Source organism: Corvus brachyrhynchos, unplaced genomic scaffold (genome assembly GCF_000691975.1).
Source record: "Corvus brachyrhynchos isolate BGI_N302 unplaced genomic scaffold, ASM69197v1 scaffold11, whole genome shotgun sequence".
Lineage (NCBI taxonomy): Eukaryota > Metazoa > Chordata > Aves > Passeriformes > Corvidae > Corvus > Corvus brachyrhynchos.
Window position 1 is genome coordinate 4,924,741 of NW_008236965.1, and position 12,211 is coordinate 4,936,951.

Below are 12,211 nucleotides of genomic sequence, written 5' to 3' on the forward strand. Positions count from 1 at the left end.
TACCAGACCAGTGCAGCAGCCACAGAAGGAAGTAGCATAAGTATTGATGCAACGAAGTCTTGAATCTAATTCAGAGGAGTCAACAAATTTAACTGTTTTGTCAATGTAGTTTAATTTTAATTTAACTGATTTGACAATTAATTTAGTTGTCTGAAAGGTGTTCAAGAAAGGAGGAGCACTTCACTAATGCTTCATACACTGCTTATCATTAAGGGGCCCTGAACTAACTAGGTTCTAAAGGATACTAGCAATGATATGTGAAGTAAACCTGACTATATTAGGTTTTATTTTTCATTTAGTAAAATTAAAACCATTAATTCAGTACATCTGCTCATGCACATATAGAAACAGCATACGTAATCTCATAGAACTGTTATCCACAACATAGAGTTACTAAATGGGAAACGCTTGCATAAATTCGAAGCTAAATCACATTTGCAGGTCATGTACCACAAAGACAGTTAGAGACAGAGGAAGAACCAACAAGGAAGAGAAATTGTTTTTCCAAGGCAAAAAAGCAAAAACAAGTTTGCAGGGGAGAGCAAATAACACTGGTCACACAAACACATTAATCACCATCAGAAGAGAAAGGGGAAAAATAAAAAATTGAAGTGCAGCAGGAGGGAAAAGGAAAACAAAATACTATAATCACAAATGTTTTGATTAAAAAATATATAATTTAGAGCAATCTAAATCTTTTCATTTTAAAACTGAGTGCTTGATGTTGGCTTGCATCAGCCTGATTGCATAATCTCATCTATAACAAGACAGTCACTTTCCAGCACATTTAGTATTCATATGTCAAACAACGGCAAAAATTCAGTGAAACAAAAATGTCAATAGAAACAATTACAGTATATTCAAACTTCTAATGAACTACCATATTAACAAGACAGATGTGAAATGGGCTGAATCAAATCCATCAAAAGAACTTCTGTCATATTTCCAGAAACTCGTAAACAACTAGCTACAAATCTGAAAAGCAGTCATCACTCATGTAAACTGATGTTATGTAATACCCTTGGAAAGCCAGACCTAATAGCAGTGTTGTATTTTTTGTTTTCATTTTTTTGTAGACAAGCTAATACAATAATCCTGTTATGGGGTTAATACTGAGATTTACTGCCTAGGATCTGTACTGAATAGCCACAGCAAGTTCCAAAAAGTGATTCTGAGATACTCTCATGACCTGGTCAAGATAGTTACCACAATTAAACTATCTTTTACATCCTTTACAGGGATTTAAAACATATTTCTGAATAGCAGAGCTAAAACATTTATCAAATACACTCTTCAAGTGTCTGGGAAAACGATGTGCCAAGCGGAGTTCGCACTGTGCAAAACAAGATGCAAATCAGACTTTGCTGTGTCTGACTGACTTTGAAAAATACAGCCCTTGTAACCAACACCACCTTCATGGCCACCAGCAATCCTGTAGGAATAGCAAAAAAGAAAGTTTGCCAAAATAGTGACTGCTTTTCCTTTAAACAACATTGCTAACCTTCGGCCTAAGCCTCGGTACATGGCAAACCACAGCAGCATCGCATCACACTGGGATGACTCCTCTCACACCTCACACTTCTCCATCTCTTTGTGCAGCCCTTTGGGGCTCAGGGTTGACTTACGATGTACACAAGGTACACAGCTGCTCTCATGGTTGATTGCCAGTGTTGCCTAGGATAGGATATGGTGATTCCCTGTCCCCCAACAAGCGTGGGTCAGAGACCCAGGTTCTTTGGGTTTATTACTGTTGGGTGAGGTACATGTGTGTGTAGCACTCAGAATAATTTCTGTGCGTCCTGACTTCCTCTTTGCCAGCAACACTAAGCCTTGCAGAAGTTGGCTCTTCCTCCCTCTCAGTAAACTCAGCAATGCTGCAGAGTACACAGGGTCTGCTGTGAGGGGGCAAAGAGCAAGTTTCCTGAGGAGACTGAAGGCCACTGAAGTGAGGACAGAGCTGCTGCCTCACCACCCAGCTCTCTCCATGGATCCTTGAGAGCTCCCAGACTTAGCTTCATGTGACTGAATTTCTCAACAACTTCTTTCAATCTCCTCCATTTACAACTTCAAGTTCCCCTGATATTTAGATCGTCCCTCACAGATGAAGGGTTATAAAACCCAAGGACTCTGCAAGTCAGTATTACAAGAGGAGTTTTTTACATTTTCTGGTCACATCCGATCTCCAAACGGTAGATCTTACTACCATGTACAGCACCACAATCTCAGCCACATTAAGACAGATGCACCAAGAAATAAATGTAGTTATCTAATTAGAGTGTATAATGCAGGCTCTAGGAAGGTATGAAAGATCAAGTGCGTTAAATATTCACAGAGCTAATATAGCATTACCTTTTTAAAATCATATCTTGCTATATGAGACTTCTCATTTTAACTGGAGAGATATTAGCAACATAGTTACTGACACTAAAGATCATGCAGCAGAAAAGGTTACCTTCACTGTCTTTGAATTTCTTGATAGCCACAATTTCATGTGTCTCCTGTAAAAGAAAAGAAATGGAAATGAGCAAGATTTGTTGTGCATTTTCTCTTGACTTTTTTTTTTCCCCCTGAGCATCACAGGAAGAAAAAAAGAAGCATTCAAAAGGAATTTCACAATGCAAAAAAATTAATTGAAAATCTGGTAAATATTTCAGTGATCAGGCCAAGTGCAATACAAACCCACATGCAGCAGATATTTCACAATTAGGAACCCCAGCAAAAAAGCAACAGAGTTAAATGCCAAAAGTTCATATTTAAACACCTTGTAATATATACCAGTGAAATTTTCAGAAGTGTTTTTCCTGGGAGTCTTGTTTCCTAGTTATTCTGAAGTTCTAATAATCTTTTATGTGACCACAGTATGAATATGGGTGCTTATCTTTATGAGGTGAAATGAAAATACTGTGCCAGTATGTGGCTAAGGCTTATAGTAAGACCTGTGATTTTGGCTGCCAAAAGCTTTTGGGCTTCAAAGTTCAAATACCCACGAAGAATACAGTATTAGGAAAGTAGCTTTTCTGTGCCTCCTTTTAAAAATTTGTCACCTTTAGGGAAACCTACCCAAAACAGGAATCAGTAACTGTATTTGGCAGTGTTCAACCATGCTTACTGTACAGTCATAAGTGGTGACTTCCTAATGTCCACCTGCCTGTGCATTCCTCTAGCATTCTCTACTCATCAAATCATAGGTCACATTTTTCTCCTAAGTTTCTCTCTTTTTGTGTGAGCAGGAATAAAGAATGCATTTAGCACATGGACAAAACATTGCCAACAAACGTAGCCTAGTTCAGGTCTGTTCATACAACGATGCAGTAACTGAACTCTAGCAACAGGACGTGGAGGAAGCCTTAAAGTCACAGAGTAAGGGCTTGTGAGCAGACAGGCAGGAGGCTACCTGGGTACTTGATGAGCTAGATCTACCTTACATGCCTTCACTAAACACTACAGTTAAAAAAAAAAAAAACCAAACCAACAACATCCCACTATTAATAGCATACAAAGGCCAGATTGGAGGACAGCAATAAAAATGAAGCCCCTCTGGAGCACCTGAAGACATGTGCGTAGCCAGTTATCGAGTAACACAAACATTTACTCCATTTTTCATTTCAAGTCACTGTAACACATGAACCTGTAAAATACCTGATCCCAATTAAAATAAAAGCACCTGGAAAGAATGGTCTCAAACTGAACAATCTATTTTACTAATTATATTTCTACTACTGAGTTATAGTATTGTTATATTTATTAATTCTAACTCTAGCAATAATAGTAATAGTTACTAGGACTATGAAGGAACATTAAGAAGGTGAGTAAATTTCGTTTATTTGACTTCTGGTATCTACTGGTAGGTGTTCTGGCTAATTAAGCCTCTGAAAGATTTTTCAGAAAAGGAACACTATAATTGCCCTCAAAAGCCTCTGCTGACTGTAATATGCCTATGTTTAGACAGCATGCATACACCACTTTGCAGATGAACCAAATTTATCCATTAGTATTACATGCCTATTTCACATGAAGTAAAAGAAAAAATTTTAAATGTTCCAGCTACCATAAAAAGTCTGTGTTTTTATTCTCAAAGCAATAGCTAAGTGCACTGAAAGAAATACAGGAGCTATAAAATGCATCCTCATACAGACAGCAATTCTGATTCAAATAAGTTTCAAACAAGTACTGACAGCCACTTGGTGCAAAGCACACAGACACCACATTGCTGAGCCCTGAGAAGATGGACAGAATGGGGGATACAAAGAAAAACACAGTTTTGAGGAATGAAGAAATTCAATAGTGATAATTCAGACTCCTGGGCAAATCTGAAAGGTTCTTTATAGATTGAATTTGGACTTTGTGACTTAAACATTTACTTGAAAGACATTTTGGAAATCTGAGCTCTTTTGTGGATCTGGTTTTCTGCATTTCAAAACCAGGCCAAATTGGAATTCTCCAGAATAGAACTGTCACTCATTAAAATATTTATTTTTGCATTTCAAGGGGTATTTTTTCAAGACTGTACTACGAAGCAGAACAGTACCGAAAACAATGTTCAGCCTGATTGTGGAAACCTTCTTATGCTATAGCTCAGTATCCAACTCCTAGCATGAAAATTGTCATTGACAATTGAATGTATCATCTAGGTAGATAAGCTGGTCTAGTTGATTCAATGTTTGACTTCAATGAATGTCAAAGAAAGAAAAAACTCACATAATCCTTTCTGATCTCTACTACTTACTACTACCAGCTTATATTATGAAGTAGGAAAATTTGAGTTTGCTTAGCTGTAATTTTGCTTCACTCAGCTACATTTATTACTAAGCATCTCATTACCACGTTCTAATAAAAAAAATATGGCCTCTATATTTCACTTTACAACAACAGCAAATTTGCAAACACAGAAGTCAAATCTCTCATAACACTGGCATTACCTCTGATTATTGAGCATGTATATTATAAACATTCTATGTTCTAAAACTACAGAAAGAACACTGTTTTACAATTAAACATGCAACAACAGATGAATGTTACTGAAAAGACTTTGTGTAGAAGTTAAGGATGTACAGAAAGGCGTTATTCAGACTACATGATCACATGTGTCTAAAAAGAGGCAAAATATATCTCTTCATGTACAAACCTGCTAATACCTTTTAATAAGGCTAAGACAAACATTTCTGTTCTTCCTTCACATATAAATATAGTGATAGAGAGGAACAGGAACGAGATACCTGTTCGTGGGAAAAGGGTACCTCCAGCCCTGGAGAGAAAAATCACTTCATATTAGGGCTCAGTCCTTTCCTATACCTCAAAATAAGCGTGGGAATTGCCTCTGGAGAAAACACACGCTTTACCCTCTGCCCATTTAACCACAGATGAGAGGAGAGTATGGCTATGAGAGCTGAGCATTTTCACTGCTATGCTCCTTCCCACCCACAAGTTTCTCCCTGAGGTTTCCTCACAAGATTGTCATAGCTGGTGTTTCCTGTCACCACTATCAAACTAGAAGAGTTTCTAATTCAAAGCCATTTAATTTTGCTTCATTTAAAGGACAGAGATCCTCTGTTTTCCCACTGTCTCTCCAAAATTTATATTACATAAGTCACCTTTATTATATGTAATTATATGTGGCACAAGACAAGTGTCAGAACAGCAGAGTAATGTATCTCTGTTGTTTTCTTGAAAGATCTTTGATGGGAATACTCAAGGAACACGATGCTGCTTACCCTAAATCAAGATCTTAGAACTACAACCATTATTGTCTGGAAAGAGAAACCATATCCTATTCTTGAAAATGTCATGTTGCAAAAAAAAATCTCTTCAAATATTTGTCCCTATTTTATTTCAAAGGTTTCTGTTAGGACTTTTTTTCCTTTTTTCTTTTGCACATCATGGAAAATCTGACACAAAGCATAGGTACACAACAAGATTCTTGAAAAACAGATAAGATTCCAACCTTCTGAAAGCTACATCATTCACCTATAATTTTACTGCCTCACCCTATATGATTACAAGAATTTCTCAAGCATGGAATTTTTAAGCAACTGAAAGAACAAATGTGTATAAATATCAACAACATGAACAGAGATAGCAGTAGTCAATACTGAGCACATCCCATACACAAGCAGAATACTGCTGCCTTTACTCAGCTGGTGCTGCTCAAGCACTATCTAGTACATCACATCAGAGTTTTATGCTGATATATTAAGTGACACATTAAAATATGATATGGCATGTTCTGTGATTAGCTCATGATTTCTATCTGTACAAGTGTGAGGCTGTTTAGGCCCAAACTCAACTTCTGTTAGAAAAAGTTAAATCAATCGCATTCTCTACTCACAGAGAATATTTACATGTCATAGAAATTATTTAGAAGTGAGCAAGAACCTAGTTTGATCCTCATAGCTCCATTATTACATTTATACAATTGAGTTTCCCACAACAAAGACACACATTAAAAAGATCACCGAAATTTAGCCAAACATATCCGATGGCTAATGTGTTTTCAGAACAAAGTAGTCCAGTTTTACTTTGACTTGCATAAACATTATTATGTTCTACAACATTAAAGTATTTAGAACAGATTTTTCAATACTTGTGATTCTAGCAAAATCACAGAACATTAAGCAGTCAGCCACGAGGCAACAAAAGCCCAGAAAACAATTACAAGATGGTAAAGCATTTTTCATGAGTTGCTTAAAATGAAGCTTTGAAAAATTATTTGGCAGGGTTTTTTTTTTTTTAAAGTTACTCTCAAAACAAGAACAGAAAATAACAGCATTTTAGTCAGATCAATGTATCACAAATGGGACATTTGTCATTACGAAAGTTTTTAAACTAAGCCAAGCAATGCACGTTCTGAGAGGTCACAGGCATCGTTACCTGCAATTATGTCAGGTCCTTGAGGCATTGCCTGGACACTGTCCTGACTCCATTTCTATTCTGCCTTAAAACACTACCACCTTTGGACAGTACTAACAGACTAGAACACAGCTTCCTGTTGTCTCAACACTTCTGATATTATGTGCTGGCAATTTTGCTGGCAATTACTTTCAAAATCTAGTGGAGTACCATAAAATATTCTCTGTAGAAAAAGAGAGATATGCAAGATGATGCCATTCCTTTTTTCAAATGGTTTCACAATACAAAGTGCAAGTCATAGCATACTATGTCTTCTTCTACACCTAAAAAGCTCCGGAGAAGTTCCCTCAAGAGGTGCTTCACTGTTTCAATCTTACATATCTCCCTTGAGAAAATTGCAATTCTTCTGTTTTTCAGCTAAAACCCCCACACTTGATTTATCTAAGCAATATAACTCTTAGCATAGGAGAACTTTCAGGAAATTACTTTCTAATCTAAAAGTCCTATTTATTTTTAGGAAGAGACAGAGTCTTTGGTAAATAATGACAGAACAGTATGTCTGAGTTATCACAATGCCTTTATTTACTGGAAAATTGCTTAGAATTTTTCTAACATATGTATTTTAGAGTTCACTTGAGAAGAAGCACTAGAGTGAATCACCACAAATCAATTTTCTATCTCTTGAAAGCAAAATGTTATTTACTAACCATCTAAGTGCAGAGGAAGACTCCTAACAGAACAAAGAGTTCCATACTTGACATGCCATTTTAAGATGGCCACACTGTCTCCTGGCTGAGGAAGAACAAGAGGACTAAGGAAAGCTTAAACCACTCTAGACCCACTAGAAGATTTTCAAGGGGAACAGCTATATAACCTCAGCTATTCCACTGGGGAAAGAAGCACAAGAAAAGGCTGAAACCTTGAGCTACAAGTTTGACAGGAAATGTCCAGTAAGTGCAGGTAATGCGGGAAAGAGACTTTTTTTTTTTTAAATGAATGCAGATTGAAGCAGTTTCTCTGATTTATCTATGTCCTTCAGAAACACTTGCAACAACTTTACTGTTCGTTCAGATGTCACAGGCAATGCTTGCATTACCAGTCTTACTTATTTGTTTTAAATCAAGTGTAGTATAAGGGAGTCATAAACAGCAGGCATTTCTGATACAATTACCAGACAAATTGTAAGCCAAATGAGTGGCCCATCTGTATCCATGGACTGCCAGACTGGGGCTCCAGCCCCAGTGGCAGGCTCAAGTGACACTGATGCTGATGCCAGGGACTCTCCAGACTGCAGGAAGTTTACAGGCTCACAGGACAGCTGGGGCCGGAAGGCACTTTTGCCAATTTTGAATGTCCCCATTACTAGGGATTTTCTGAAGAGCCTTCAAGGTATTCAAAATCCACAAGGATAAGATTTGGAGCAACCTGCTGTAGCTGATTCTGCTTTGAACAGTTATGAAGAGGCACACCTGAATCCTAAGGCATGCACTACAAAGGATGCATTTTACATTCTTCAAGAACTTGCACTCTACTAATTTAGGGTGTAAATACTACCCTAAAAAGAACACTTGAAAGGAAGAGAACCCACTCAGTATTTTCTACTAACTAGCAGGCTGATGATAGTGGTTAGCATCAAAACTTCCATTGTTCCAAGAGGATTTTTCATATTTATTCACAATTTTCTCCAAGAAAGAAAGTAAATACATTTCCCCAAATAATGCATACAATAATATAATGAAAAGGATCTGGAATAAAAAAACAGCTTTTAAATACTATAAATGTAGCTATTCTAGCTTTTCATGATAAACTAGTACTACTGCGGCAATTTTTAAAAATAATCTGGGTTTCATTTCATTCTGTTGTAGCACCATACCATATAATTTTACAATTTGACAATATTGCTTAATCCAAACCATGGATATAAAACAGAAACCAAATTCAGTAAATGTCTATAAAATTCTTCCGATGCTGAAATGTCAATAATAGTAATTTCAGTTTCAAACCTCAGTCTTCTTCCAGTTCTATTTGTTCAGGGTTTTTTTTGGGCTGTTAACACTGGAAATTGTGAAAATGAAAGCTATTTATAAATAGCATAATACTGCATTGGCAGATACCAGCATTATTTAATTACTTTTTATAGCATAATCTTAACACTTGGAATACAAGTGATAACAACGCAGAGAATGTATAAAGGCAAACTTTACTACCTCTAAGATATCACTAACTCCACAAATGCAAAGGTCAACAAGACATTTATAATTACATTGTATTTCCTAACTTTCTGTTATTACAATGCAGTGCTCCTTTCCTGGGCACCTTGTAACTCATGAGTAAGTAGAACTTACTGGAAAATACTTATTTTGGTTGGTTGGTTGGTTTTTTAAAGAAGTCCTCAGTATTGTCATTTTAAGTCTGAGAGTCAAAATAGTTTCAGCATGATTGGCTGAACTTCTGACGTTTATCACACCTCAAGCTTTAGTTTTGAAGTCTTTATTTCTGCAGTGGATACAATTTATTTTTTATCTGGTACTTTCACATTTTAAATTTTTGGGGGGTTGTCTTTTTTCTCATCAGCAATCTCACAGGCATTTTCTTTAATTTGTAAAACAAGACCTACTGTGAACCAAAGGAAAACTTGTCAAGCAGGTTCCTGAGGCTGAAACTCTTCAGATGGAATTCAGTTTCAGATAAAGACCTCTAAATTCAGATGCCTGTATGTGAGTTGTGTTTCCAAGCTTCTAAGAGCTCTACATTGATCAGTCACTCAAGTCATGATTCAGTAGCCCAAACATGGGCATCTAGTAGCATTTAAGATTGCTGAGGTATCTACAACACTCACATGGGATTGTCAGAGGGGCTTTTTAGAGCTGCCTCCCATGAAATCCCCACCTACCAGTTTTTTGAAGACTCTCTGTTCAAGGTCTGTACTTTCTTAACATTTTCTGCTCAATATACTCATGATCTTGAACTCCACTATTTTGCAAACACCGTAGCCAATTATTATAATAATCTGGCTGGTCTTTCCATCACCTGAATCAAGAAAGCTTCCCTGACACCCTCCAGAAATCTTTGGGACTGCTTACATCCCACCACACTGCCTGTCCAGGAAATGCCAGGGAAGTTAAATCCCCCCCTGAAAAAAAGCATCAGAGTTCCCCCCTGAAAAACAAGTGTTCCAGAAATGACATCAGCTGTTTAAAGAAGGCTTTGCCCATTTCTTCACTTTGATCAGGTGGTGTACAACAAAGTCCCAATACAATGCCATAGTTTCTCATCTCCCCTCTAACTCTCAACCACAGCGTCTCAACTGTTATCCATCTGTGAGGACCCACTTTTTCCTTAAAAGTGGGCTGTAACACCATCCCAGAAAATACCACCATATATCTGAGACACTCTTTTCCATCCATCCATCCATCCATCCATCCATCCATCCATCCATCCATCATGAAGTACCACTATTAATTCTATATTAACAATTTTTACATACCAACTAAATTTTCGTTTTAGTGTGCAAGCTACAACAGAAGATTTCTCAAACTTAGTTTACTTGGTTTAACACTATCTTAGTAAAAAAACCCCTGTCCCTCTCACTGCTGAAGGAAAAGCACATAAACAGCAGCAGCTGCTGGCATTTCCATGCTGCAGAAGCACAGACATGGCTTGCCCTAACTTTAACAACTCTCATGTGCAAATGGCTGCAACAACTCCTCGGTATTCTGCAGTGGGCCTTAAACCACCAGAGGTGGCAATTGCCTATTCAGATACCAAGCAGCCATTCTAGATCTGTTCTGGAGAAAAAGCAAGAGCCAAGGTAGAGGTTGTCTTTAGTTTTAACACATTAATTTGTTAGTAATGGTAAGCTCTCCGCATCTGGAGGAAAGCCTAAGCTACAATGGTCTTCCTGTCTAGAATCTCAAAGATGAGAACTTTTATGGTTAGTGCCTCCAATTTAAAATAAATAAATAAAGGAAGAAAGTTTTAAACTGGAAACTTTTTCTCCTCACATTTTGGGCACACAAAATAGTGTAACACTGTCTTCTTCATGCAATTCAGTATGTAAAAGGTGCTACCTAATGTAACCAACACCTTTGGTATTCTGGTGTCAGCTCATTGTTAGGTTTGGCTATGGAACATTTCATAGATGTCTGCATTAACCCTAAGCATCTGTCATGCAATGGCCTCTCCATCATACAGTGTCTTCTTTCTCCTCAAGCAGCATTAAGGCTCACAAACATACCCTTTTCACTTATTCCAGATCTTTAATGAGAATATTTTTTGTGTTGTTCTCCAGAAAAGGATAAATTTGAACAGGAAATGCCACTTGTATTTTCAAGCCTCAGTTCGCATTAGACAACAGTATTATGGAAAGAAAACAATATGCCCCTCTGCCCCTAATGATTCTGTGGCATTTACAAGACATCTTTTTGCTCTCTAGGTCTTTTTCATCAAGAAATATTTTTGCTGACATTACACTCTTACCAAAGCAAATTAAATTCAAAAAGTTTTTTCCAATCTGTATATTGATTTGTATTTCAGTGGAGACCTTCATTTCTTCTCAAAGTTTCCACATTCAGGTTTGCAGAGAAAGAAAGGCTTTTCTTGTCTGAGATTATACAGTGCACTCTCTGGATAATGAGAGAAAATCTTGCCTCCTAAGAAAACTGCTGTTTTTCTCTGTCGAGCATTTAAAAGTGCATTCCTTTTAGAGAATTTCTCTTCTTCATAGAATAGCATTAAGATTAAAATTTATTCCAAACTGCTTAAAAGAAAGACAGCAGGCAAAATTCATACCTCAAACACCTCCTGATCACTGCTGCAGAGGTTGGAGGAACAGGAGGGCTGCCTCTACACAAGTTGCATGGTAATTTAGCTAACTTGAGAAGCTGAACATACATGTGGAAATAAAGGAGTGAGGACAAAAAAGTGCAGAGTGAAGAGTTAAGGGCCAGGGAAAATATAGGCTAAAGAAACTGGGAAATAAAAGCAGACAAATGCAGCCTGAAAACAGATTTGAAAAGAGAACTGGGGTAAAGCACCTCGACTCAGAAGCTAGTGTTAAAACCAGCATAACAAATAAATGAATCTGTGAACATTAAAATTTTAGTGGAACCCAATTTAACTGAAAGCAGAGGAATGGTGAGAATTCAGAAATAGCTGCAAACCCACTAAAACCACAGATGAATCTCATTCCACAGTGTTCTGGTATGCACGGGGGATGAAGGCAACAGGTTACTAGCTATGCCATCTCAAATACTAGAAGCTGACAGCTGTGTGACAACTGCGTGGGTATCCATATGGTGTTCCATGATGAATTTTATATTTGAAGAAGTCTAGAAAATTAGGGGGGGGGGGTGCGGTTGATTAT

At 37.3% G+C, this 12,211-nt stretch overlaps 1 protein-coding gene across 4 annotated transcripts in view; it reads right to left on the reverse strand.

Annotated features, from left to right (window-relative positions):
- Nucleotides 1-12,211, reverse strand: part of CDKL5 (cyclin dependent kinase like 5) — a 131,254-nt gene that overhangs the window by 53,539 nt on the left and 65,504 nt on the right. For all 4 annotated transcript variants that reach the window (XR_001860064.1, XM_017728460.1, XM_017728461.1 and 1 more), the window contains exon 6: nucleotides 2,453-2,498. Coding sequence is in view for 3 of the 4 variants with exons in the window: in XM_017728460.1 (XP_017583949.1) it covers nucleotides 2,453-2,498 (46 nt within the window). In the remaining variant the exon portion in view is untranslated. The remainder of the gene's footprint in view (nucleotides 1-2,452; nucleotides 2,499-12,211) is intronic.